At 38.8% G+C, this 26,342-nt stretch overlaps 1 protein-coding gene across 1 annotated transcript in view; it reads right to left on the bottom strand.

Moving 5' to 3' along the window:
• Positions 1-435: 435 nt before the first annotated feature.
• MROH9 (maestro heat like repeat family member 9) overlaps positions 436-26,342 on the bottom strand; it is an 80,394-nt gene continuing 54,487 nt past the window's right edge. The window contains exons 10-20 of the mRNA XM_030303177.1: positions 25,962-26,127; positions 24,666-24,808; positions 23,531-23,668; positions 21,389-21,509; positions 14,796-14,933; positions 12,120-12,296; positions 9,330-9,482; positions 9,112-9,228; positions 8,422-8,524; positions 2,279-2,341; positions 436-722 (exon numbers count right to left, since the gene is read on the bottom strand). Coding sequence (XP_030159037.1) covers positions 436-722; positions 2,279-2,341; positions 8,422-8,524; positions 9,112-9,228; positions 9,330-9,482; positions 12,120-12,296; positions 14,796-14,933; positions 21,389-21,509; positions 23,531-23,668; positions 24,666-24,808; positions 25,962-26,127 — 1,606 coding nt within the window. The remainder of the gene's footprint in view (positions 723-2,278; positions 2,342-8,421; positions 8,525-9,111; positions 9,229-9,329; positions 9,483-12,119; positions 12,297-14,795; positions 14,934-21,388; positions 21,510-23,530; positions 23,669-24,665; positions 24,809-25,961; positions 26,128-26,342) is intronic.

Below are 26,342 nucleotides of genomic sequence, written 5' to 3'. Positions count from 1 at the left end.
CCCTTCGTCCTGCAGTGCAAGTTCCGTTCCTTCCTTTTTGAAACTGCCCTGGGCAGCATTTGCCCAAGCAGGATGGAAACAGCCATGCTGTGACTCTCCTGAGAACAGAAACCCTGTTTATATCATCCAGATGTCCCCACCGCCTACCATCGTGCCTGGTACTTGGAAGGTGTTCAGTAGACGCAGGTTGATTTGATCAAAATCAAGAGCTTCTCATCAAATGTTTTGCTTATATGATTTTTCAATTTTATTAGCGGATTTGATGAGGTGAACTCTCTGCTCAGCATCAAACATAAAGAAGCAATAGATTTCTCTATTTGAATAGAGAGTTAAGAAGTGACAGGAAAGGCTTCCAGCATCCTTCAGAAAAGCACGTACCTATAGACTCAAGTTATCAGGTGGGAAAGGAAAATCATTCCTCTTCTGGGAAGTTCTTCAAGTCTCATTCTTTACAAACATGTATACATAATTCTCATCGGTAAGTCCTTCCTTGTCACCATCGGTTTCCTTAATCTTCATAGGACTGCTGGCCAGGTTGTTGGGCCAGTTATAATTGTAAAGAGGCTTCAATTTTTTTATACAGATGAAGTGAAATAATCTTCGGAAGGTTTGTTTAACATGTGAGGACGTCAGTCTATGGGCTATTTCCTTAAAAATTTTGTGGGTGATTTCTGCCAACTGCCTGATGATGGGATCTTCATCCCAAAGCACTCTGTCAATAGCTGTTAAGAGCAGAAGAACCTTTAGTTCAAGACGTCTCTTTCGTGGTCGAGAAGCTCGAACCCTGAACAAACACCATGTCTCACAGAGTCTCTCCTTCTCTCCTCTCCACCCTTAAATTTCACTATTTTGGCTAGAAGCAGCCAGGAAGTTATACCTGCTATCCCCACCAGACCTCATTAAAAGAAAAATAGGAATTCTCACTAAACATTGACTGAGTGCCTGTCATGTGCTAAGCATTCTGCTACATGGCATAAATATATATTCATCAAGAGGCTCAGTAGTACTCATAATAATGAGAAAAGTTGGAATCTGTCTAAACATTCATCAACAGAGAACCATGTAAAAATCCGTCATATCATAAAATGAAATGGCACACACATATTACTACGATGATGCAAACCCCTGTTTCTTGGCATGAATATATGAATATTGGCATGAATATATGAGGAAATGAGAAAGTTACACTTTTTGATAATTCAAAAAGTAAATATATAATAGCTTATATTCTTTAAAAATATCTGAGATAATACATATACCAAAAGGCTAATGTCATTATATCCAGACACCAGGCTTGTGGGAGTTATTTTCTTCTTAACAAGAAGAAATGGTGGGGGGAGGGGAGGACAGATGTGGAAAAGGGAGGAGAAGGAGCAGGAAGAGAAGGGGGAGAGAAAGAAGATTCTGAGGACACGGAGGTAGAATTACAGGGCTTAGCATTTGCAGGTTGTCCACAGGTAGGTATTGAAGAAATGAGTGAATGGGGGGAATGAGGGAATAAAAAAGGAAGATCATAATGTGTCGATGTCGGTTTATCAGTTGTAACAAACATCTGGAGTGGGGGAGACGTTGATGGTGGGGGAGGCTGTGCAACATTGTGAGGGCAGGAGGTATATAGGAAATCTCTGTACCTTCCTGTCAATTTTGCTGTAAATCTAAAACTGCTTTAAAAAATAAAGTCTATTACACACACACGCACACACACACACACACACACACACACACACACACACACGGAAGGGAGGGAAGCTGCCACCCTATTTTCTATCCCACCTGTTTGTAAATCTGATCCTGATGAGGAAATAGAGGCTAAGAGAGAGATGCCAAAGTTCGGACATCTTGAGAGCAAACACTGTTCCTTAATTCTCTCCGGTGCAAGTGGAGAAAGGGGAGGGAACGGAAGGGAGGAAAGGGAAGCAGAAAAGGGAAAGGAAGAAAAAGAAAAGAAAAGAAAAGAAAAGAAAAGAAAAGAAAAGAAAAGAAAAGAAAAGAAAGAGAAGAGAAGAAAGAAAAGAAAAAAAGAGAAGAAAAGAGAAAAAAAAGAAAAGAAGAGAAAAGAAAAGAAAAAAGAAAAGAAAAGAAATAAAAGAAGAGAAGAGAAAAGAAAAGAAAAAAGATACCCTTTAACCTAGTTTTTCCATTGATTCCTCCCTACCACCCTCCTCCCGTCCCTGGCACCATTATAGAACACATATGTGAATTGAATCACAGACAGTGAATTCATTTAGACTTATACATAACTCATACATACAGATTTCATTATAACTTCAACACTTACCTTCAAGCATGACTTCAATTTCATCTCTGAGCAGTAAATGGCCACCTGATTTTGCCAAGTACCCTACGCACAAAGTAGTATTAGAGTGACCCCAAAATACATTGTGGAAATGCATCCTCTAATCTAGCTGCCTCCATAGCTTTCCTCAAAGCAAACCGTGTCTTAAGATTATCCTTGGAACACCTTTTAGTGCTTTCAAATAATTATTATTTAATGATACTTTTTATGGAGATATATTTATGTGTATCAATGTGCATAAATCATATTGGCACAGCTCAGTGCATGATTACTGAGAACATTTCTAGCTCCACTTAGGTCATTAAATAGAAAAACTGCTACCATTCCAGAAGTCTCTGGCATGCCCTTCCCAATCTCCTCCCCCACCCCTTAGATTATTCTTTAGCTCAACTTGTTGTTGAGCATTATTGGGAGATTCATCCAACTTCTTTAATGAAGCAATAGTTCACTCATTTCCACTGCTACATATCAGGAGTTGGCAAATAAAGTTTTCTTGGAACAAAGCCAAGCTCATTGGCTCATATACTTACGTATTATCCATTGCTACTTTTATCCATTCTACTTTTATGGCAGAGCTGAGTAGTTTTGACAGAGACCAGACAGTACTCATATTTTAAAACAATTACTATCTGTTCCTTTACAGAAAAAGTTTGCTGAACGCTGTTATGTGATACTCCATCTTATGAATGCAGCATTTAAAAAAATCCATTCTGCTGCTGCTGAACAATTTGAGGCTATACGAATAATGATATTATCATGGGCATTCTTGTACATGAATTTTGGTATGCATTTGTACACATTAATGTTTGGTATGTAGCTAGCAGAAGACTTATTGGCTAAGGGATATGCTTATCTTCCCCTTTAATCGTTACTGTTAAACAGTTTCCAAAGTGGTTGTATCAATTTTCACTCCCACCCGTAACTATGAACATTTCCATTGCTTTGCCTCCTACCACTTGACATTGTTAGTCTTTTTCCTTTCAGTTATTCTCATGGATTTGGTGGCATCACACTGTGATTTTCTTTGCTGTTTTGGTCATGATTAATAAGAATTTTATATAGTGTTTATTGGCCACTTTTATATTTCTTTTGTAAAATGCCTGTTCTGACAAGTCCCTTGCCTGTTTTTATATTGAGTTGTCTTTTACTTATATATTTGTAGGCGTTTTTATTCTGGGTACTAATCTTTTTAAATGTTACATGCCTTACAAATTCTTCTCCTGCTTTGGGGCTAAACTTTTCCATTTTTTTTTTTTTTTTTTAATAAACAGAAGTCTTTAATTTTAATGTAGTCCAGTTCACCATCTTTTTATTTATGGTTAGTGAATTTTGGGGTCCTTATAAGAAACCTTTGCTGTCTCAAGGTCATCCTGATATCCTACTACTCAGTATTTACTTCTAGAAGCTTTATTGTGTTACCTCTTACACTTTTGGATTGTAGATCCAACTGTAATTATATTGCATAAAATAGGAGTCAAGATATTTTTTATATCCCTGTGTGATTAACCCAGAACCGTTAAAGCAAACACTGTCCTTTCCCTATTGCTGTGCAGGGTCACTTGTATCATAATTGTGTGTGTGGCGGGGGCGGGGGGGGGGTATTGTCTTGACTTCATTCGATCACAATGCCACTGCCACATTACCTTAGTGTTTACTGTGTCCTGATATCTACCCAGTAGTATAAGTTTTCAACGTTGTGGTTCTTCCTTAAATCATCTTGGCTATTCTCAAACCATTACATTTTCATGTAAAATTTAGAATCAGCTTGTCTCATTTCACACGCAGACACACACATACACACACACACACACACACACACACACACACACTCACACTCAGAGCCCCTGGTGAGATTTTGTTTGGGATTGCACTGAATTTACAGATCAGTTTGGGGAAGAGTCGAAGGTACCATACTCTCTGATCCTTTAGTCCACCAACATTATATATCTAAGTTTCTAAAAATTGTCTCAGGGTTTTCTGGTTTTCTGCGTACCCATCTTGGGCATCTTTCTGTAGTTTTATTTTGAGTTATTTCAGGATTTTTTGGTGCTATTGTATTAGGCATTTTCAAAAATTTGATTTCCCGATGGTTTATTCTTAGTATATAGAAATCTGACTGATCTTTGTATTTTGATGCTGTGTCTAGAAAGCTTGCTAAATTTATGTATTAATTCAAACAATTTTTCTGAATTCCTTCCAGTGTTCTAAATATTTTTAAATACAATTATTTATCTACATATTTTAAAAGTTTTATTTTCCTTTTACAAACCTAGATGTGTTATTTCTTGTTATTACCTTATTTCAGTTTTGGAAAATTCTTGGCCTTTACCCTTCAAATATTTTTGTCTCATTCTTCTTCCTCTCTCCTTATGGATGTGTATTTCTCACCTTTTCACCATGTCTCATACTCTTATGCTCTTTTCCTATTTTCCACTCTTATCTCTTCAAACTTTGATCTTGAAGCTGAATATTTTGTTCTGACAGATCTAATTCTCAAAGTCTCTTTTCAGGTCTTTCTAATCTGCTGTTAATTTTACCCACTGAATTATGCATTCCATTTTATTAATCTTTTAAACACATTTATAATTTCTATTTTAAAGCTCATTCAAGAATTGTATATCCTGGATTCTATTTCCACTGTTTGGTTTTTTCTTGCATTAAAAAATTCTTTCTATATGTCTGTTTTTTTTTTAATTTTATTTTATTAAATGTCAGCTATTTTGTACAGAATTCTATGCCAATAATGGGAATTTTTAGGAATTTCTTGTCTTTTCTTATGGATTTATAAAGAATCTTCGGACAGTGAGAACTCACCCTTCATTTGTGGTATCATCTCAATTTGGGTTCTGACTGTTTATAGTGGTTTTGCCCTGCAGAAGTATTTACTTTTTTTTCATAGTTTATCAATCTTTTCCTCATGGTTCCTAGATTTTGACCTTTACTTTAGAAAGGTCTTGCCCACCCCATGACTATACAATAAATTTTTCCATACTATTCTACTTTATTTATCATTATGGTTTCATTTTTAGCATATGAGCCTTTGACTATCTGGAATTTATTTGAAGTAAGTAAGTAAGATAGGAATGAAATAATTTTTGAAATTCCAGATGGCTCACCAGGTGTCCCGAAGCTATTTAAGGAAGATTCTATATTCTCATCCCTGTTAGTTAAAGCCAATGATTCACTTTAAAACACTGCGTGTTTTGATAGTTATTTCTGGATGGAACTTTGTTCTACTTGTTTGTCTATTTATTCTATGTGATTTTAAGTACTGTAGCTGTATTAATATCTGATAGAGCTAGTCCCCCACCCCCACCCCTGGCCCCATCTTTTTTTTTTTCTCTTGGTCAGAATTTCCTGGATATTCTTGCGTGCTAACTTTCCACATTATTTTTAGAATCAACATGTCAGTTTTGCAAAAAGAAAGCCATACTGATATTCGAATTGGCAGTGCATTCCATGCATAGATCCATGTAGGAAAGAATTGGCACATTTTATTTTCTTTGTTTTTTTTTTTTTTTTAAGTTTATTTATTTATTTTAGAGAGGGGGGAAGGGACAGGGAGAAAGGGAGAGAGCGAATCCCAAGCAGGCTCTGTCGAGCCCGACGTGGGGCTTGGATTCACCACTCTGAGGTCATGAACTGAGCTGAAATCAAGAGTTGGACGCTCAATGGACTGAGCCACCCAGGCACCCCAGAATTGGCACATTTTAAAATTTGATTCTTTCTTTCCCAAAATTTGGTTTATACCCTTCTATTTTTTCAGATCTTCTTTGTGTCTTTCAGTAATACTTGCAAGGTTTTTTTTTTTCCATTGAAATATTGCACACATTGTAGTTTCTTTTTCCATCTCCCTTCCTTCCTTTCATCTGTCCACACTTCTTTCATTCCTTCCTCCCTCACTTATCTCCCACCCGCCCCCCGGGACTCTTATTTCTTTTTCTTTTCTTCCTTCCCCCCTTTTTGCTGCTCTCTCCTTTTCCCTTCCTTCTTCTTTCCTCTCTCTTCTTTTCATTCCATTTAGGATTTTGTAGGCACTATTCTACTTTATTTTAGGGTTGAATACCGAAGTGGAGAAATCTAAGGCCAGATTTACTTATTTTGTAACTTATAGATGACATTTCCCCCCACTAAATGCTCAAAGAATTCTTTAACTGTGAAGTTCCATAACTTCATTAGGAAATGTCTTAATGCTGCATTCTGTATAAAATGTTTCTTGAAAAACATTTTATCAAACCTCAGTTTATTTAATTCTTTTATTTCTTAAATTATACCTTTTTTTTAAGTTTATTTATTTTGAGAGAGACAGAGAGCATGAGCAGGGGAGGGGCAGAGACAGAGGGAGAGAGAGAGAATCCCAAGCAGGCTCTGCACTGTCAAGGCAGAGCCTGACGTGGGGCTCAAACTTAACCAAACCATGAGATCATGACCTCAGCCGAAACCGAGAGTTGGATGCTTAACCGACTGAGCCACCCAGGAGCCCCTTAAGTCATACCTTTGGAATGAACGCCTTTTTGCTCTAATCATTTTCTTTTAAAAATTTTTTTAATTTTTTTAATATTTATTTATTTTTGAGAGAGAGAGACAGAGACAGAGACAGAATGCGAATCGGGGAGGGGCAGAGAGAGAGGGAGACACAGAATCCAAAGCAGGCTCCAGACTCTGAGCTGACCGCAGAGAGCCTGACACGGGGCTCTAACTCACCAGCCATGAGAACATAACCTGAGCCGAATTTGGATGCTTAACTGCCTGAGCCACCCAGGCGCCCCTAATCATTTTTCTTCTTCAGGGATATTTATGCATAGTTGGCATTTCTTTTATCTATCTTCTGGATTGCTCATTGTCCCTTAGCTTTTCAAACTGTTTCTTGCCGGTTTTCATTCCTCTTGCTAGCATTTCTCAACCCTGTACCTGTTGTTCCTTCCTTCCTAAGGTTCTCAACAATCTATATTTTCTCTTCTGCTGGTTATAGTGTACTAATGGTTATATAGTTTTTTTCTTACGCTTTCCCCCCATTCTTTGAAAGCTGATTTTTCCTGTGCTCCCGTTCTCCTATCATATACTGCTCGTGTGTTGACATTATACCTTAGATCTTTACATAACAAAGTTTTGGGTTCACAGAAATATATATCATGGTTTTTATCTGGTCTGTAGAAACATTTTCTAATTTTTTTTTGTCCTCCATTTTCCCCATGGAAATACCTCTGTAGAAAGATAATGCCTTTTTCAATTATTTATTTTGGGATCTTGCAATATTAGTTATAGAGGACTGTTTGCAGAAAGTTCCAGGGTAGAATTCAGGATAGGAGCTCTTTCCGGTTTGAAATAAAGTTCTTATGACACAGGATTTTCTGCACGTTTGTGTTGCGTTGCTCCTCTAAGCCCCAGAGAGATTGTGAGCTCTAGTGATGAGCCTGGTTTGATTTGTCTTCTACCTTCGCTGACTGACAGACTCCTCTCTACAAGTCCGACTGACATGACTATTTCCTCAGTCCTGGGTGCCCCTGCTACTCCATGATGCTAAATAGGGTCAAGGGAAGATCCCACTACCAAACAGGGAACTCACTTCCTGTCATTCCAAATAAAGGTTTATTAATTTTGATCTTTATGGTAACAAACTAGTGAGGGGGGACAAAACCCCTGTTTGGTCAGGTTTGTACAAGATCGAAAACTTTAGTTGTCCTCTGTTAGAATCTTCCTGCACCTCCCCTCCCCCCACAACACTTCTGAAAGAACTTTATTGGATTCAGTAGCATTTCCTCATCTGTAATTTGTAGTTACAGTTGTCCTGTTTTATTGAAGATGGTATTTGTATTTTTTATATTCTTCTTGCTCTTTGGGTAGATTTTTAGGCAGTGAAGGGGAAGAATTAGCAATGGTTTGCCACCATCTTAAAATCTGAAATTCATCCTGTTGAATGCACTTTGTATAATAATACTTACTGTGTTAGCAAATAGAACTCTATTCTCATCACATATCTAACTTTGATTAATAGATACCACCATGGCAGGTGCTGCCCCTCATAAACCAAGAAAATTTGTATTTTTTTAAGAAAGACTTCCAGCTGCTACCCCATTCTGTACCTTGTAAGGCAAATTAAAAAATGAGAATTGAATTTTATTTACCAATTAAAATAACTGATGCTTTCCTCAGATATATTCGGGAGCTTCTCAGGAACCCCAAGGTGTCAGATATCAAATCTGTAATGTAGTTCTCATGAGAAACAAGCTGAAAATAAAATGGGGGGGGGGGGAATCTCAGTCATTGGCAAAAGCATGTTTCTTCTAGAGAGGCTTCCAGAAAAAAGAGCTTGGTTGCTTATACCAAATTAGGACCTTGGAGATTTCTATGTATACACTTTACCCTTTTGTTTGGAGATGTTATTCAGTTTATTATATGATTCCTAAGCCCAACTTTGTGTTTCCAACTTTTGCGTAGCATTCTTCCAGCCCCACTTGTCTATTGCTGCAATTCATGCTGGTTTCCAGAACACCAGCTCATTAAGATGATGACAAAGTAACTCCAGTTTTGCTTCTGGTGATCTGAAATGCTGTTCCTACGTTTATCACCATCCGTAGCTCAAAGTAAGTGGGTTGGAGAAAGATAATCAGAGGCGATCCATGTTGGGGAAGAAGCAGAAAATTTAATTTTTTTCTGGTCTTAAGCCCTGGCTTGTAACTATTCATGTCTTATCTTTTCTTCACATTCCTTCTCCAGGGTCCACTCTTGTCCCTGCCACACCTTTCATCACTTTGGGTCTCCTTTCAAGTTATTTCTAGAACTCCTAAGGTAGTACACATTGTGGGGTTACTTACAAGATTGTTACAGATGTTGAGCACCACCAGCTCAAAATTGTAATACTTGTCTTTGAGCAAATAAGATGTTGACCAGTTTAATTCTGAGGTACAGATTGTTAATGTATGTCTACATGCCTGTGAAGCAGAAAAAGGTCACTGAGGATCTGCTCGTCTGATGTTACCAAAAACACTATGATTCTCTGCAAAACTAGGAAAAATGAGATCACAGGACTTACTTTAACTACACTGATATCTGTGTCCTCCAAAAACAGGATCAGGGGCACCAAGCCTCCAAGAACCACATCATTTAGCATCCACATGTAATGACTCATGTCCCTGAGTAATTCACCAAAGTGTCGAATGGCCATACTCCGAATGCCTTCATTACTCTACAATATGCACACAGAGAAAGGTCACATATGAGGATATTACTAAGGCTTTTTTCTTTAAGCAGTGGGAGATACATATCTCACACTTGTGTATATATGTTTAAATATATTTACATGTATATATACTATATGTGTATATATACCATGTAGATATATGTACATACATACATATATATAATTATAATTATCATTTATTTCTAGAAAAGATTCATCTCAGTCTAAGTAGTCAGCTTTTTTCTGATTGGAAAATAAAGATTCGCTTACTCAAATTCAGATGCATTATGAAAATTCCCTGTGAAAAGTGTTTCTTAAATTCAGGAAGACGGTATTTAAGAACGTTCTAAAAATACAAATTGGAATAATCTGTATAACCTGGAAGTAATTTCTATAAAGGTGCTTAAAGTAACCATGGTGCATTCAAAGGCTGTAGGCCTTTGCAGATTACTGGTGAATACCAATGGGAACTCTTTGCATATTGGCATAAGAACCAGGTTTCTAAGAGCTTGCTTATGCCAAATAGGAGGGTTTTGGGATTATAAAAAGCTAGGAGAGAAAAACTGCAAGTCAGAGAAGAGGTTAATCTTTAAAAATATCGTATCACTTCCCAGTTTTTGTTCATGATTTCATTAACTGCTTTTCCTTTCTGTTTTCAGAAATATATTAGATATATTCCCAGCAAAATACAAATGGCTAATGTGGCTTTGTATGTTCCTTCCCGGAGGTAACAAATGTGGATCAAAGCTCAAACCTAAAGCAATGGTCATCAAGTCATGTCCTTAGGGCTAGGAAGCTGATGTAAACAAGCAAAGCAGGTAGCAGGGAGAGGAGGGGGGCTTGAAGCAGAGGGCTCGGGCCTGTCTCAGAGAGGGCACCAAGCTCCTGCAGACTGTTGCCAAATGGGTTTGTGGGCTCCAGTATTCTCAAATCTTCTGGTATTTCATTTACAATTCAGATTTCTGGAGAAATCTCCCAGTTTAAAAATAATGGACTCAGACAACAGTCTAAATGTAACACAAATGATATAAAATGACAGCCAAATGTAACACACCCACAAAGTGCATTCATCTGTGGGTTACCTGTTGTATCCTTAGTCTACAGGAAGATATGCTAACCATTGAAAGCCTATCTGGACCAGTGGAAAGAGCTTTTAGTGCCCCACACCTGATGAAATCCTGTTTTTATTCCCCATAGATTAAGCTTGAGCAAATTATTCTTTTCTTTTAAAATGGAGACACATAGTGGGGTGCCTGGGTGGCTCAGTTGGTTAAGCGGCCAACTTCGGCTCAGGTCATGATCTCGCGGTCCGTGAGTTCGAGCCCCGCGTCGGGCTCAGAGCCTGGAGCCTGTTTCAGATTCTGTGTCTCCCTCTCTCTGACCCTCCCCCGTTCATGCTCTGTCTCTCTCTGTCTCAAAAATAAATAAACATAAAAAAAAAATAAAAAAAAAATGGAGACACATAGTGTCATAGTTTCATTGATATCCAGTAGTTTTCAAATACTCTATGTCCGAGGGATGACTTAGGGTAAATCGATATTTGGTACTTTCCTCTCTGATTTTGCCTCTTTTCATTTGGTTTGGTTTGATTATTTATTTATTTAGTTTAGTTTAGTTTAGTTTAGTTTAGTTTTTTTTTTTCCCAAGTGATTTCATTTTGAAAATAATTTATTACATGGACATTCCCACTACTTATTAGCTGTGTGAACTTGGCCAAATATTCATTTCTCTTTGCTTTATTTTCCTTACATGTAAACTGGATAATAGTAATAGAGTTGTTTAGAGAATTATATGAGGTAGTCCATGTAAATCCCTTAGAATAGTGATTGGTACTTAGTAAATGCTCAATAAATCCATTTACCATTATTATTACTATGTCCTTATGAAAATAATTTTTGCCACTAAATTTATTCTTTTTTTATAATAATCTGTGCCCTTCTTCAATGAAACCTGAATAATTAAGAGCCTATAAATTTTGGCAAAATAATTTTCTACGAAATAATTCTCTGGTTCACAAACAACTCATAGAAGTGTTTAAAAATAAATAGATTCTCCATGGCATACCAAAGTGTTGTTGCTTATTAAAATATCTTGCTTTCACCCAACTTTTCTGGAACACATTTACTATACAAAATGAGAATTTTCAAAATGCACAACTTTTTGATGAAAGACCCTTTACTTAGAGTTTTATATGATAATAACTAACACATTTGGGGCATTGTACCCGTCATCTCTAATGCCCATAATACACGTGCCACTCTCTCTATTTTATAGGTGGAGAGGCTGGAACATTAAGAGACTAAATCACCTGCTCAACATTTCACAGCTCATAAGAGGCAGAACAGGGATTTGAACCCAGGGAATCCAGACCCAGGGTTAGCCGAGATACAGCTACTGAGCTACAATTCCTCTTTCATGCAAAGACAGAGGCTATTTTTTGCTTCTCTTTTCTTATGGGCCGACTTTTCCAGGTCCTCACGGGTTAGTTTTATATGTATATAACTATATAGAGAAAGATTGTACTTCTTTGACTCATATTGTTATCTCTGGAAAAGATGGTTGCTTCTGCACAAAATGACTATCTTCTGGGCCTTCAGCTTATCTATAAAACCGAATGATGTCACGTATGTAACTGTAACTCACGTGATCCATCAGAGGGCAGTAGCTGGAAGCAATCCTAATACACAAAGAAGAGTAGGTCACCTTGTCCAGTTTGCCTAAAAGTCTTCGAAGGGTGAGTAAAGCCCGAATTATAACAGTCTTTTCTTTTGAGAGGAAGGCATCCAAGATGGATATTAATAAGCTGCAGACATTTTCTATCTATAGATACAAGAGGAAAATGGTTGGATTTTGGAGCTAGAAGGAGACTTGAGGTAGCATTTGGTACCAAACACACCAAAGTTTGGGCAGCATGCAGGGGTGTGGGGGGGGGGTTGCCCCCAGACGGTCAACTGTCACATTGTCAAAAATTTTGTAAGCTGATTGTTAAAACAGACTCTCAACTCTAGACAACAAACTGATGGCTGCCAGAGGGGAGGGGGGTGGGCAGAGGGTGAAATAGGTGAAGGGGATCAAGAGTACACTTATCACAATGAACACCCCATGGGTGACGTATAGAGTTGTTGAATCACTCTATTACACACCTGAAACTAATATAACACGGCATGTTAACTACACTGGAATCAAAATTTAAAAAGTCACTATTAAAAACCAAGTTTGGTAAATCTGTAAAGAAATAAAACAACGGTAATAAATACTCAAAACTTATCACTTCCTATTTCTTTGCCTCCAGTTTACTCTTATATGCCATTGAGGGTATATGATACACGTATCCTATCTGTATGGTAGGAATATTAAATTGTGATGTGCTACTGTGTATCTCTCCCCAATTCTTTGTTTAATGACGCCCCTTTGACAGCTTGAAATTAGCCGCATGGAGAGTACCTACACCAGAGAAATTGGTGTTATTTCCAGAGAGGTGACCGTTAAGCATTCACCAGCACATCACGAACAGTGTGACCTCTAAACCGGGTGCCAGTGACTTGTGTGGACGTGAGAGCCACTGAGCTGCTGAGCCAAGGCCTGGGAGTCAGAGACAGCAGATTATAAAGCAAGGAAAAAGGCAAAAAGGAGACACCTTCTCTTCTCAAAGAAGAGAAACAAAGGCTGGAAAGAAAAGAAGCGAAAGAAACAGAGACCATTTACCAAAAAAATAGCCAGAGGCCTTGCATCTGGCTAGAAAGTTGTCTTTACCAATAGGTAGTATGTGATCTCAACCCAGCTCCCTCTCCACTGTTTCTCTCTTTCTCTCCTAGCTAACCTTGACATAGAATCTTCCTTTCAGTTGTTAATAACATTGGGAAGAGTGCCAGACAAGGCAATAAATAACTCTGATTACTAATAGAATATACACTGACATGTGTGATTTATTTAAAGCAAACAGACCATGGCTCATGTCTCTCTAAGTGCAAAAATGGGTGCCCACTGACCGGCTTTGAGCATTCAGAGACTATGCTTCATAGATAAACAAGGATTTGTTATTAAATTTATTATTAAATCAACAATGGGTTATGGAATCAGCATAATGCCATTATGCGAGATACTTTGGGATGGGTGAAGTAGGTGATGGGGATTAAGGAGTGCACTTGTGATGAGCATTGGGTATTGCATGTAAGTGCTACTAAATTGTACATAAGAAACTAATATTACACCGTATGTTAACTGACTGGAATTCAAAAAACAACTAAGGAAAAAGGAATTTATAAGAGAATTACAAAAAGTAAGGGTATGCTTAGATTCAATCTTCCTGGAAAGCAAGAAGTGTTCACATGATTCAGTAGGAAACAGTGTAAGACAGTGATTCTCAAGTTTAAACTGTGTTAGAATCACTTGGAAGACTTACAAAAACACAGGTTGGTGTCCCCCCCACCCCCACCCCAGGATTCCTGATTCCACAGGCCTGGGGTGGGGCCTGACAATTTGCATTTCTAACAAGTTTTCTGGGAGATGCTGACACGGCTGGCCCAAGCATCATACATAGAGGATTTTTTTTTTAAGTTTATTTATTTATTTTGAGACAGAGCAAGAGAGTCGGGGAGGGGCAGAGAGCAAGGGAGAGAGAGAATCCCGGGCAGGCTCTCCACTGTCCGCACAGAGCCTGACTCGGGGCTCGAACCCACAAACCGTGTGAGATTATGAGAGTCAGATGCTTAACTGACTGAGCCACCCAGGTGCCCCATAGAGAATTTTTGATATAAAGTATTGTATAAGCGAGTGCTGACAGTTGGTGTGGCTCTGAGAAGAACGAGGCTGCCAGGTCAGAATATTCCGCGGAATTTGACTTGAGCTGAAAAAGGAGACAGATGTGAATATGTATGGGTGAAGGAGGAACGTGTTGTGAGGTGTGGAAGAAAAACCTTGAGCGAGGGCCCCAAGATCGGAATTAATGTGTCAGCACCTGTGTGTATTGAAGGGGAAATTAACTTAACGTGTGCGTGGTTTCGACTGAAAGAAAAGAGTTTGTGTAGGACGATGCTGCTCAATTCCGAGGGCAATGAATGATTTTGTGGGGAAAATGTAAACAAGGTCATTACGCTCCTGAATTTACTTACACCACCAGTTCTACTCAACCCAATTTTCTTGCCGACAAAACATCAGGCTTTGATACTGGGTTAGCTGTTAGAAACTGAGAAATATCAATGTTTTATCAGTAAAGATATTGAGCAATATCAAATCTCAGGTTAACTTTGATGGTGATGGCATTCACAAACCACACCCACCCCCCTCCCCCCCCCCACACACACACACATTCGCGCGTACCTCATTGATAACTGGTGCCATGGTGGCAATTTTCTGGAGGCTCAGTTTGCTAACTGCAGGATTGGAGTCATTGACCCAGTTTCTGAAGAGAACCAAAAATTCTTCTGGGAATGGGTCCTTGAAGAAGTTATTCAGAAGCTGCAAGAAAATAGTCAACAAGATCATAAGCAGAATAAAGGCCAATGCACGATTTCTGCTTCAGCCATAAAAATCAAGACATTCTCGGTAAAACGTAGCATGAATGTCACTAAAATTCCAAATGCGTATATGTATCGCTACACACATTTCTGTGTTCATAATTTCTGAGTTCTCTGGAAGGAGAAGTAGCAGTCATAATAGGAAATACGTGCATATATATCTATATATCATCTGTATCTATATCTGTATATGTCTATAGTTGACCTTTGATCAACACAGGTTTGAACTCTGTGGGTCCACTTATATGCAGATTTTTTTACACCACAGTACTATAAATGTATTTCCTTTTCCTTATGATTTTTTAAAATAGCATTTTCTTTTCTCTAGCTTACTTTATTGTTAGAATACAGTATATAATACATATAACATACAGAATATGTGTTAATTGATGGTTTATGTCATTGTAAAGGCTTCCAATCAACAGTAGACTATCAATGGTTAGGTTTTGGGGGGACTCAAAGTTACATGTGGATTTTTGATGGCATGGAGGTCAGTGTTCCAACTCCCATGTTGTTAGAAATTAAATATATATATATACATATATATATATGTATATATATATATATTGTTTTTCTCTCCATTCTCGGGAACTTAGTGACTCAATTTAAATTACCTCCCTCTCTCAGATTGTAGTTCGGTAGGTGAATTCCTTAACAGAGAATGGTTATATATACTCAGAGGCCGTGCCTACCATGGGCCAGGCACTATGCTAGTAAATGGGGAAACAGTAGTGAGCAAAACAGTCTCAATCTATGACCTTGTGGTCATGACTGGCAAGAAAGGCTGATACTGTACAACAATGCTATACTACACTATAAGAGATAGGATACTATGCCAGTGAAAACAGAGTTGCTAATTGTGATCAGTACTAGCAAGAAAAGCTACAAGGTGCCACAAAAACATTTAAAGGAGAAGTGAATTTAGATTGTGCATTTGTAGACTGAAATTAGAATGAGGATTGTTATTTAGATTTGGACTTGAAAGCAGAGTTGGCATTAGCTAGATAAAGTGTTTGGAGAAGATAACCCCAAGGAAGGTAACCCATGTGCAAAGGCCCTGTGGTAGATGAGCAGGGTGTGTTTGAACATCTGAAAGAAGGCCAGAGTGATAGATGAGAAGGGAAGAGAAGACTGAAAGGTAGTGAGGCTGGAGGGTGGGCAAGGATGGGGAGGCCAGTTTATGGAGTTTTAGTATTTAATAGCTAATACCCAAAATGAAGATGTGATTACCACGAGCCTTTATACATCTAGTAACTAGCAGCCAAAATAAACATATTTTAAAAATGTCTTAGAAACACAAGTGACAGTTTAACAAAAAACATTTCAAGAATCTAAAATATGACTAAGGTCAAGTACATAGAAAAATAGAGAGCAAGAGAGCAAAAGTGAGAGGGAAGGAGAGACCATATATTCTTTTCAACATTCCAAACAACTTTCACAGAAATTGATTATCAGATCAAAAAAATCAATAACTTCCCTAAAACAAATCATTTAAAAAGCACCTTTAAAAAAATCATGATGTATGTAAGAAAAGAAGAAACCAAGAAGAAAGTTTAAATGGAAGAAAAAAAGCCCATAAGCACTTGGAAATTTAAGAGAATTCTCCCTTTTGTGGATCAAAATGGTAAACCACAGAGGAACTCAAACATACAACAAAGATTACTGCAGAACAATGAAAATAAAAATAAAATGGATGTGTACACGGTGGTTGGAAGTAAATGCACAACTTGACTTTGCTTGAAAAGAAGTGTTAAAAATGAATACATTGTTTATTTCCTGAAATTATGAGAAATAAAATATCACAAGCAATAAGAACATGCTAAAGAAAATTGGTGTAAGAAAATAACAAGGAGAGAAGCAGGGGTTATGGACTTGGGAATCAGAAACACAGTGGATTAATCAATCTAATGGCTGTGCTATGGGAAAAAAAGCATTATAATTGACAAATTTTGACCAATATCATATTAAAAAGAACAAACAAAATGAGCAGTGAGAAAAGGGGTGTGACATAGATTGAAATTTAAAGAGAATATTGGATATTCTCTGTGTCAATGGTTTCCAACCAAGATGCACACTTCTGGGACAGCTTTTCTTTTCTTTTCTTTTCTTTTCTTTTCTTTTCTTTTCTTTTCTTTTCTTTTCTTTTCTTTCTTTCTTTCTTTCTTTCTTAATGTTTATTTATTTTTGAGAGAGAGGGAGAGCACGAGTTGCGGGGGGGGGGGGGGGCGGACAGGAGGAAAAGGAGGAAAAGGGTTAGAAGCAGGCTCTGCCCTGAGATTAGAGAGCTCAATGCTGAACCATGATGTATTCTTTTTTTTTAGTCAGGAGATCATTTGGACAATGTTGATATATTCAGTTCAAATCTAATAAAACAGAGTTTATATTAGCTTTTTATGGCTTTATGTTTGCCTCATCTTTCTCTCACCTGGAAAAACTTGGTGCCAACAGTATTAATATATTTGCTTACTTGCTTTCTGCTGTAAAATTTATACCATAGTCTTAAAATTATAGTATCAACATACAGTATCTATAAACCTCCTGGATAGAAGTGAATATTTCTTTATAGAATTTTTTTTGTCCTTAGAATATATTTCACTAAGGATATATTTATTGTCAAAGTACATGTTCATAGATCACTTTATATCCTTCACAAATGTGTGTATTTGAGGGAGAGACACAGAGACAGAGAGAGAATTATACCATTCACTGAGAAAAACACCAAGATCGGAGTGGGTAAATGGGCAAGGGAGAGGTCAGATAATTCACAAAATGGAACTTTAAAGGCCAAGGCAAAAACACATGATTCAGGAAAGTAATTTGAACACAAGTAACAATGTGGTATCCTTATTCTTCATACGTCAGGATCATATACCTAGAAAATCCAAGGGAATTACCAAAAATATTATTAGAATTACTGTTAGGGCACAGGAGAGTAGCTGAATTTAAGACAATACAGTCTAATTTTCCTGAACATCCCCAGCAATAATGAGCTTGAAAATTGAATGAAAAAGGCCACATTTGGGAAAACAGTATGGAGGTTCCTCAAAAAATTAAAACTAGAAATACCATATGCTCCAATAATTCCACTATTGGGTATTTTCCCAAAGAAAACAAAAATACGAATTCAAAAAGATACATGCACCCCTATGTTTATTGCAGCATTATTTACATTAGCCAAGATATGGAAGCAACCCAAGTGTCCATCCATAGATGAATGGGTAAAGATGTGGCACACACACAGCGGAATATTATCCAGCCATTAAAAAGGTGAGATGTTGCATTTGCAACAACACGGATGGACCTAGAGAGTATCACGCTGACTGAAATAATTCAGACAGAGAAAGACAAATACCACACGGTTTCACTCATATGTGGAACCTAAAAAACAGAACAAACAAATAAACAAATAAGAAGCAGAATCAGGTTCATAAATACAGAGAACAAACTGATGTTTGCCAAAAAGAAGAGGGAGGGGGAGAGGGACAGGCAAAATGGTGGAAGAGAGTGGGAGATACAGGCTTCCAGTTATGGAATGCATAAATCACGGGAATAAAAGATACAGCACTGGGAATACAGTCAGTGGTATTGTAATAGCGTTGCGCAGTGAAAGCTACACATCGTAGAATCACTATGTTGTACACCTGAACCTACTGTAATATTGGGTGGTAGCTATCTCAAAACACAAAACAAACCCGAAAACCTGTACCCAAAGTGATAATAAAGATAAATTTGAGAACCAAAACAAAGAAGCCACATTTACACTAACAGCTTAGAATAATACAAAGTACTTAAGAATTCCAAAACTAATATGTAAGACTTATATGAAAATGGCAAAATATTGAATAAAAAAAGAGAAGTGGAAATATTGTAAAGATTCCTAAGAAGCACATAGCTTTAATTCAACTGCATAGTTTCAGTGAAAGTGTTTTTCCTTTAAACCTGACAAAATTACTTTAAAATGTAACCAGAAGGGCAAATACATAGGAAGGACTAAAGACATTTTGAAGAGCGTGTAGGGAAAGTCGTTTTGCAAGATATTAAAGTTTACTGCAGGGTCCCCTGCGTGGCTCAGGACTGGTTAAGTGTCTGACTTTGGTTCAGGTCATGATCTCATGGTTCGTGGGTTCAAGCCCCGCGTCAGGCTCTGTGCTGACAGCTCGGAGCCTGGATCCTGCTTCAGATTCTGTGTCTCCCCCTCTCTCTGCCCCTTCCCCACTCATGCTCTGTCTCTCCCTCTCTCTCAAAAATAAATAAACAAAAATTTTTTTTTATTTTATTGCAAACTGCCATAATTCCATTGTGATATTTCCACAGGAGTGAAAATATAAATGGAGCCTAACAGTGTAATCCGGGGTAGACCCTACTATGGGTGTGTGTTGTGTGTATGTGTGTATGTACATGAAATTAATAATAGAATTCATGAAGTTAGTATCACCAGTGAGTAGTGAATTTAAGGCTTATTAATTAAATGATGCTGGGATCAGAAGTTAATTATTCACTGAAAACTAAAGTTATATCCTACTTCATGGTATACCATATAAACTTCATGGGAAACGACATTACATGTAAAAAATTATACAAATGTGAATAGATTATAAACGAATATTTGTCAATTCTTCAGCCACAGTAGATTTTTAATGCTTAATTTTTTAAAAAAAAAATCATGTTTAATAAACAAAATTAAAAGGCAAACAACAAACTGGGCCCCGATTATCAACAGGCATTATAATTAAATGTGTAACATACTTAACATCCTTCACAAATTTCTGTGTGTGTGTGTTGTGTGAGAGAGAGGGAGAGACATAGCGACAGAGGATCACACAATTCATTGAGAAAAACACTAAGACTTTTGTAGGCAAACGGGCAAAGGAGAGATCGGATTGCTCAGATTATGGAAATTTAATTTCTGAATGATGATAGTTTTAAAATGTTCAACCTCTCGAAACATTTAAAAATTAAGGACAAGTCAAATCACATCCTCCTCTGAAATTGGAAAACTCATCAATAATGGCAAGAGTGCAGTGGGAGGACCCACAAACTGCACGGGAGCCTTCCAGAAATCAGTCTAGCAATAACAATCCTTGGCCTTAAGAATGCTTATACTCTTCTGTTATCATTTCAGATACTTGGAATCTATTAGAAGGAAGTAAGCTAAAATACTAAAAGAAAGAAGATTTAGGCACAAACATGTAAACCCTATGGTTACTTACATCAGTAGAAAATTAGAAATAACATATATAAATAAATGTCATAAGCATCAATAGTACCGTGTTAAATATTGCTGGCTGACAAGACTAAACTAAGGTAAAATACATAGATTGTGCGCTCAGAACAGCTAAAGGCCACGTCACCTCATAGTCAACTGGACAGTTGAGGATTGCCCAGAAGCTTCAATTAGAGAAAGCAGTAGAAGAATGTGGTCATTACTCAGCTCCTGGAAGGACAGGCCTGCCAATCTCCAATAGCAGTAAGCACCATATTCATGATTAGACAGGCAATCAGGTTTCGCTATCGTCTGTCACAGTAATAACGCTTCTATCTATAAATATAAATAAATCTTAGGTCATTTGTAAACTTCTTTTGAATGTATCATTTTATAGGAGCAATTATGTATGTCATATTTAGGCCTATTTAATGTTTGTATATACTTAAAGGACAATACAATGAAAATAATGAATCGTATAATAAAAGTAATGAGAGATTCAAATGGATCAAGCAAGTTTGAAACCATTGGTGATTTGGTACCGCAATGTTCAGTTAAACTGATTTATGTATATTTCTAAAAGCTTTAGAAGTAGGTAGTATATAATCTTTTATAGTTTATTAACTGTTTCGCTGACTATGATGTTCGAAATTACATCAAAATTTTGAGAATACTTAATATGGTGCCTTAGACCAGTACTTAATTATATATTACCTCTATGGAAAAATTATATTTGACTCAGATAATTTCAACTTAAACAACTTTCTACCTGCCTTTTAGAAATCAAAGGACTTCCTCAATTTGCTTGACTCTAGTATAGTATTACAATCTATGGTAGATATTTATACATAAATTAATGTAGCTCTATATCTTCATTTTACTCAGTCATTTGGACCGTTCCTTTTTTTCCCCCCAGTCTGAAGTATCATTCATTTCCCAGATGCTACCTGCTATCTTTAAGTAAACTCAATTATCCCTTGATATACTTTCACAAGCATGCAGAGATATACGACTACAAAAATAATTGAGTCTTTGCAAATCCACATCTTCTAGGAAACGACTAAAGTTATCCGTCATTGTCTTAACCCTTGATAAGAATCAATATTCAGAGAGGGAGATAAAAGGTTGGAGTGTTGCCTTAAGTTTGCGTAAGGAAAGAGGACCTGGTTGTTCAGTCTCCTAATAAAACTCACTTCAGTGAAGAATATTACTGTGATGACACTGTCTTCTGACCGTCTAGGACCTTCCACTGAGAGCTTGTAGAGATACTGCAAAGTCTCTGGAAACTGTGGAAAGTTGTATTCACTGAGGGTTCTGTAAAAGAGAATAAGGCACTGAATTAGCAAAGACGATGAAAACTCTTCCTGCATCAGCAAATGCTACTGGTATGCTAGAGAGAAGCATTATCCTCATATTTTGTACTCCCAGGTAAAAATAAAGATCTTTTCTAGGGGCGCCTGGGTGGCTCAGTCGGTTAAGCATCCAACTTCAGCTCAGGTCACGATCTCGCGGTCCGTGAGTTCGAGCCCTGCGTCGGGCTCTGGGCTGATGGCTCAGAGCCTGGAGCCTGCTTCTGATTCTGTGTCTCCCTCTCTCTCTGCCCCTCACCCGTTCATGCTCTGTCTCTCTCTGTCTCAAAAATAAATAAATGTTAAAAAAAAATTAAAAAAAAATACAGATCTTTTCTAATCCCTAGTCCAAGGCAAACTGCATCCCCATTCTGAATTCTATGCAGACTCCAGGGAATTATATATACCTGGATCACTGACAATGTCTCTTTCCTTAACATCACTCCTTTTCCTATCTTTCCCCTCCTGTGCCACGTAACAGAATGCCCTATAATACCGCAAGCTCCTTCCTGCCTGACCAAAAGAAGAGAAAACAAATAGCGCAAAATAAATACCCTAGCAATCCAAGATGGCTGCATAGGTCACCATCATGGTTTTAGACCAAGTCCTTCCTTGGAACGATACAATGAAGAAGAGAGTTTGGGACTATCGTGTGTTACTCAGGAGGAGAGGTGGTGAGTCCCGATTCACTAAGCCATTCTGGACAGTGACCAGGCTTACGGTTGTCCTGACACACTGGTCTGGATCAGATGGGTGGTGGCAGGCCTGGGAAAGTTGCCGTGACAGGTTTCATTTGAAGACTCTGGGTTGGCATTCTAAACCAGGGCTTCTCAAACTTTAACGTGCATGCAAATTACCCAGGGATCTTGCTAAAAAGCAGATTCTGGTTCAGTGGGTCTGGAGTGGGCCCTGTGAGATCCCATTCTGCTTTCTATTTGTAACTTGCAGGTGCTGCTGTAGCTGCTGGTCTGTGGACCACACTTCGAGTAAGAAGATCCAAAAGTACTAAGGATATTGTGGTTCTTAACTAGTGGCCACTTGTGGGGTGCAGATGTATCATACTTTTATAAAATGTGTTCCTGAAATCTATGTGCAAATAATATGCCATGTGAAATGCAGCAAAAGCCCGGAGACCATAGAGCCTGTACTTTCTGAGTTGTTACAACTTCAAATGGTCTATTATGTGGTCAAGTCCATGTATCTTGATTTTTGATCAGAAAATCTGATCCCTATAATCAGAAATTTGCTATTCACTAAGAAGCTAACTAGAAAGAAAAAAAAAACCTCTGGTACAAGAAAAATCAAACTTCTCTTTCCTGCTTTTCCAAATTTGTCTCATTGAGAACAGATTTCTATTGAACCTCTTTAAGTATTTAAAAAAAAATTTTTTTTTAACGTTTATTTATTTTTGAGACAGAGAGAGACAGAGCATGAACAGGGGAGGGGCAGAGAGAGAGGGAGACACAGAATCTGAAACAGGCTCCAGGCTCTGAGCGGTCAGCACAGAGCCCGACGCGGGGCTCGAACTCACGGACCGCGAGATCGTGACCTGAGCCGAAGTCGGATGCTTAACCGACCGAGCCACCCAGGCACCCCTCTATTGAACCTCTTTAAAGTGGGAGCACATCCATAACTGTCTGATGCCTGCAGAGTGGGAATCAGCTAACAGTAGAGGAAAGAAAAAGTAAATTTACCTGGTTCTCCATATCTGAAAGAGAAACCTGCTCTTTGGAGGGAGGATGACTAGGTATCTTTATCATCAAGTAGGAGGACAAGGAAAGGGAAAACTATCCCAATAAGTAATAAACTCCTCAAAATAAGGGAAGAATTAGAAATCAAATGGCAATTCAGGGCAATTTAGGAGAGACTGGGAGGTCGGAGTGGATATTGATGGCGTTCACACGTGGCTTCACTGAAGAAAGATGGAGACAGAGACAGAAAGATGAGATAGAGACAGAGAACCCTGTGCAGAGCCCCCGTCCTTACTTGGCAATAAGGTAGACCCCCTGATGGTGAAACAGCTCTTCGGAAAACTGGTTCCAGCAATTCTTTTTCTTTAGAGCAAGATTCACCTGCTGCAGTCCAGAACAATTCAGCAGAACTCTCAGGGCATCCCGGGCATAGCTAAGGCCCCAAAGAAGAGCCGAGTCACCACTTGACAGTGGCCTTCACATAGTGAAGTTCATGTGACCTGCCTTTTCATTCCGTCTGGGGCAGGATGCTGGTTTGGGGAAAGGGGATGTTTCAAAGGAAACCAACTTTCAGTGCTCTCCGTCTTTCCTGATTAACAGTACATGGGATTGAGGGTTCAATTGAAATGGTGGCATGTAAAATCTGGGATTAATCATGGAGCAGCTTAGTCATTTGTTAGCTTAACAGGTTATTAGCACAAAATATTAAATGACGTGATAATTTGCTGAAAGTGTCCGCAGGGTCTCTTCTTCAGATGGCTTTAAATAAATAGATACATTCTCATCTGTGTGGGATGATTTGGTGCATGTCTGCTTGAAAGACAGGGAATGGGTTAAATATCTTAATGGGATGCATTGTGCTTTGGAGTTTTGCCTGGCTTAGAAGTCCACCCCTGATGCGGGCAAATAGCAGGCAGTGGGTCCAGATTTCCCTGGGGCAAAGCTAACTGTACCGCCTTGGGTGAAAGGGAACAGCTGAATCTTACATGGACAGAATGTGTACCCTCTTAAGCCCACACGTCACATCACCAATCATAAAACTTCACAGTTCATAAAGCACATTTGCACGCGTTATTTTAATCTCACACGTACAATTACCCTGAGAAATCCCTTTCAGGGAGTAAATGGCAGAGCTAGCATGGGCCTGGCTTTGGTTCTAAAGCTCCTACCTGCTCTCTCTCCCCTTGGTGTCCCCCAACCCGCTCCGACTGTGGCAGAAAGTGGGGGTGCTTCTTTATACACGCCACATACACTCAGGGAGGGCGCTAGCTCACTTCTAGGTACTCGGGGTAGTTTCACAAAGAAAACTGTAATAAATGAATGCATTGCGTAGGATTATAAGGAGTTCCACATGAACCCGAGGGACTAGAAATAGTTGACAGCTGGGAGCTTATTTCTTATTGACTCTGAAATAACCACTGCAATCTCACAACGGCCTGTCCTCTGTCACCAGTCTCAGTTCACTGATGTAGAAGACTTGGAGCATGAGGGCCATCAGGAGCTGGGGGAAAAACTGGGCCACTGCTTTCTTGTACGAACCAACAGGCAGCAATGTGCACAGGGCCTGGGATGCCTACAAGGGAAGGAAAGAGAAGTCAAGAATGTAGCCATCTGCCTCTAAACCCAGTCAACCTTAGTGAGGGGGAAGGGAGGAACACCGCAATCCCTCCTGCAACCCCCTGAAGGCAGCCTGGAGAGTGCATGCATATTCATTAATTCCCTAACAGCTGTGGAGTCCATTTTAAATGGAACTATGCCCAGTATTCTATGGCAATGAACTCTCAAAGTACTATCAACAACCCCCTACGTGCCAAACTGGAGGAAGCAAGCTGGTTCCCAAGGACAGTATACTTCCCAGTGTCCCCTTCATATGTGGCCATGAAGGATGGTCCTACCAATAACCCAGGTCCTTCCCGTGCTTCAACAATCCAGGCCAGTGAGATGGTTAAGAGGAGACAGGCCAGATCACTAACAGTTGTTGGGCCCACGAACCACTGCAACACCCACCTGCCACATCAGAGAAACACATCCCACCACCTCACATTTGTGGAGCGCTACCCATTTTGTTTCCCATTATGTCTCTGTAAGACTAGAATTTACTCCCAGGAGTGGTGAGTTTAGTCCTTGGGAGATACAAAATGGTGGGCGCAAATGACATCAGGGCTTCACATGCATATCAAAGTCTATCCAGTCTAGCCGGTGGCTAGTCTCTGAGACCATCTCCAAACTTCCGCCCTTGCTCCATTCTCTCCTTTCAGTTTCCTTGGAGTCACTCACTTACTAGGCAAGCTCCCATCTACAGGGCTTTTGTCTTTCTGTCTAGATATTCTTCTCTCTTGCCCAGGTATTTGCAAGGATCACTCCTTCACTCTCTGACTGGATGTCACCTCAGCAGAGGCCCCTCCCCTGACCAACCTTCCTAAACTCCCTGTCACTTTCTTTTACTCACATCACTTTATGTCTTTTCTCAGCTGTATATCATCTGATATATAACACAGTTTTTTGTTCATTGTCTGTGTCTTTTACCGAATGTATGCTTCCTGGTCGAGGTGTGGCATACAGTAGGCGCTCAATAAATATGTGTTGGATGAATGAATGAATGAATGAATGAGAGGACAGTGTCCAGAAGTATGACCGAGTCCGTGGGAAGATGGGGATTTTCATGATCAGAAAAACAACACCAGGACAAGGAAGCACTTAGTACTTAATACTTAAGTATTACTTACCGCTACAGGCATCATATTAGTAGTATCGAGAGAGAAACGTCTTCTTTCCGGGAGGCTAGCATGCACTTCCCCAGGCTTTCCTTTCAGTATCAATAAGATTGTTTTCAGCACATGAGGGGCCACGCTTGACTCAGAACCTGCCGCGTGCCACATCAGTATCAAAGTGCTGCAAATACAGCCCCCACCCCCCGCCCAACCATCACAATGAGAATCAGGTTGTTCATTTCCTGCTTAATACAGTGTCATGAATCGAAGTCTTTTTTTTTCTTTTACTTGTTTATATACCAAAGAGATCACAGACAAGTCTAAACCAAACTGGCATGCTCATTTCCAAATGATCTCATTAAGTCTCTTGTCCTTGAAAACAGAGGAAGAGTGTCC

Source organism: Lynx canadensis, chromosome F1, assembly GCF_007474595.2.
Source record: "Lynx canadensis isolate LIC74 chromosome F1, mLynCan4.pri.v2, whole genome shotgun sequence".
NCBI lineage: Eukaryota > Metazoa > Chordata > Mammalia > Carnivora > Felidae > Lynx > Lynx canadensis.
This window is presented reverse-complemented; position numbering and strand designations above follow the sequence as displayed.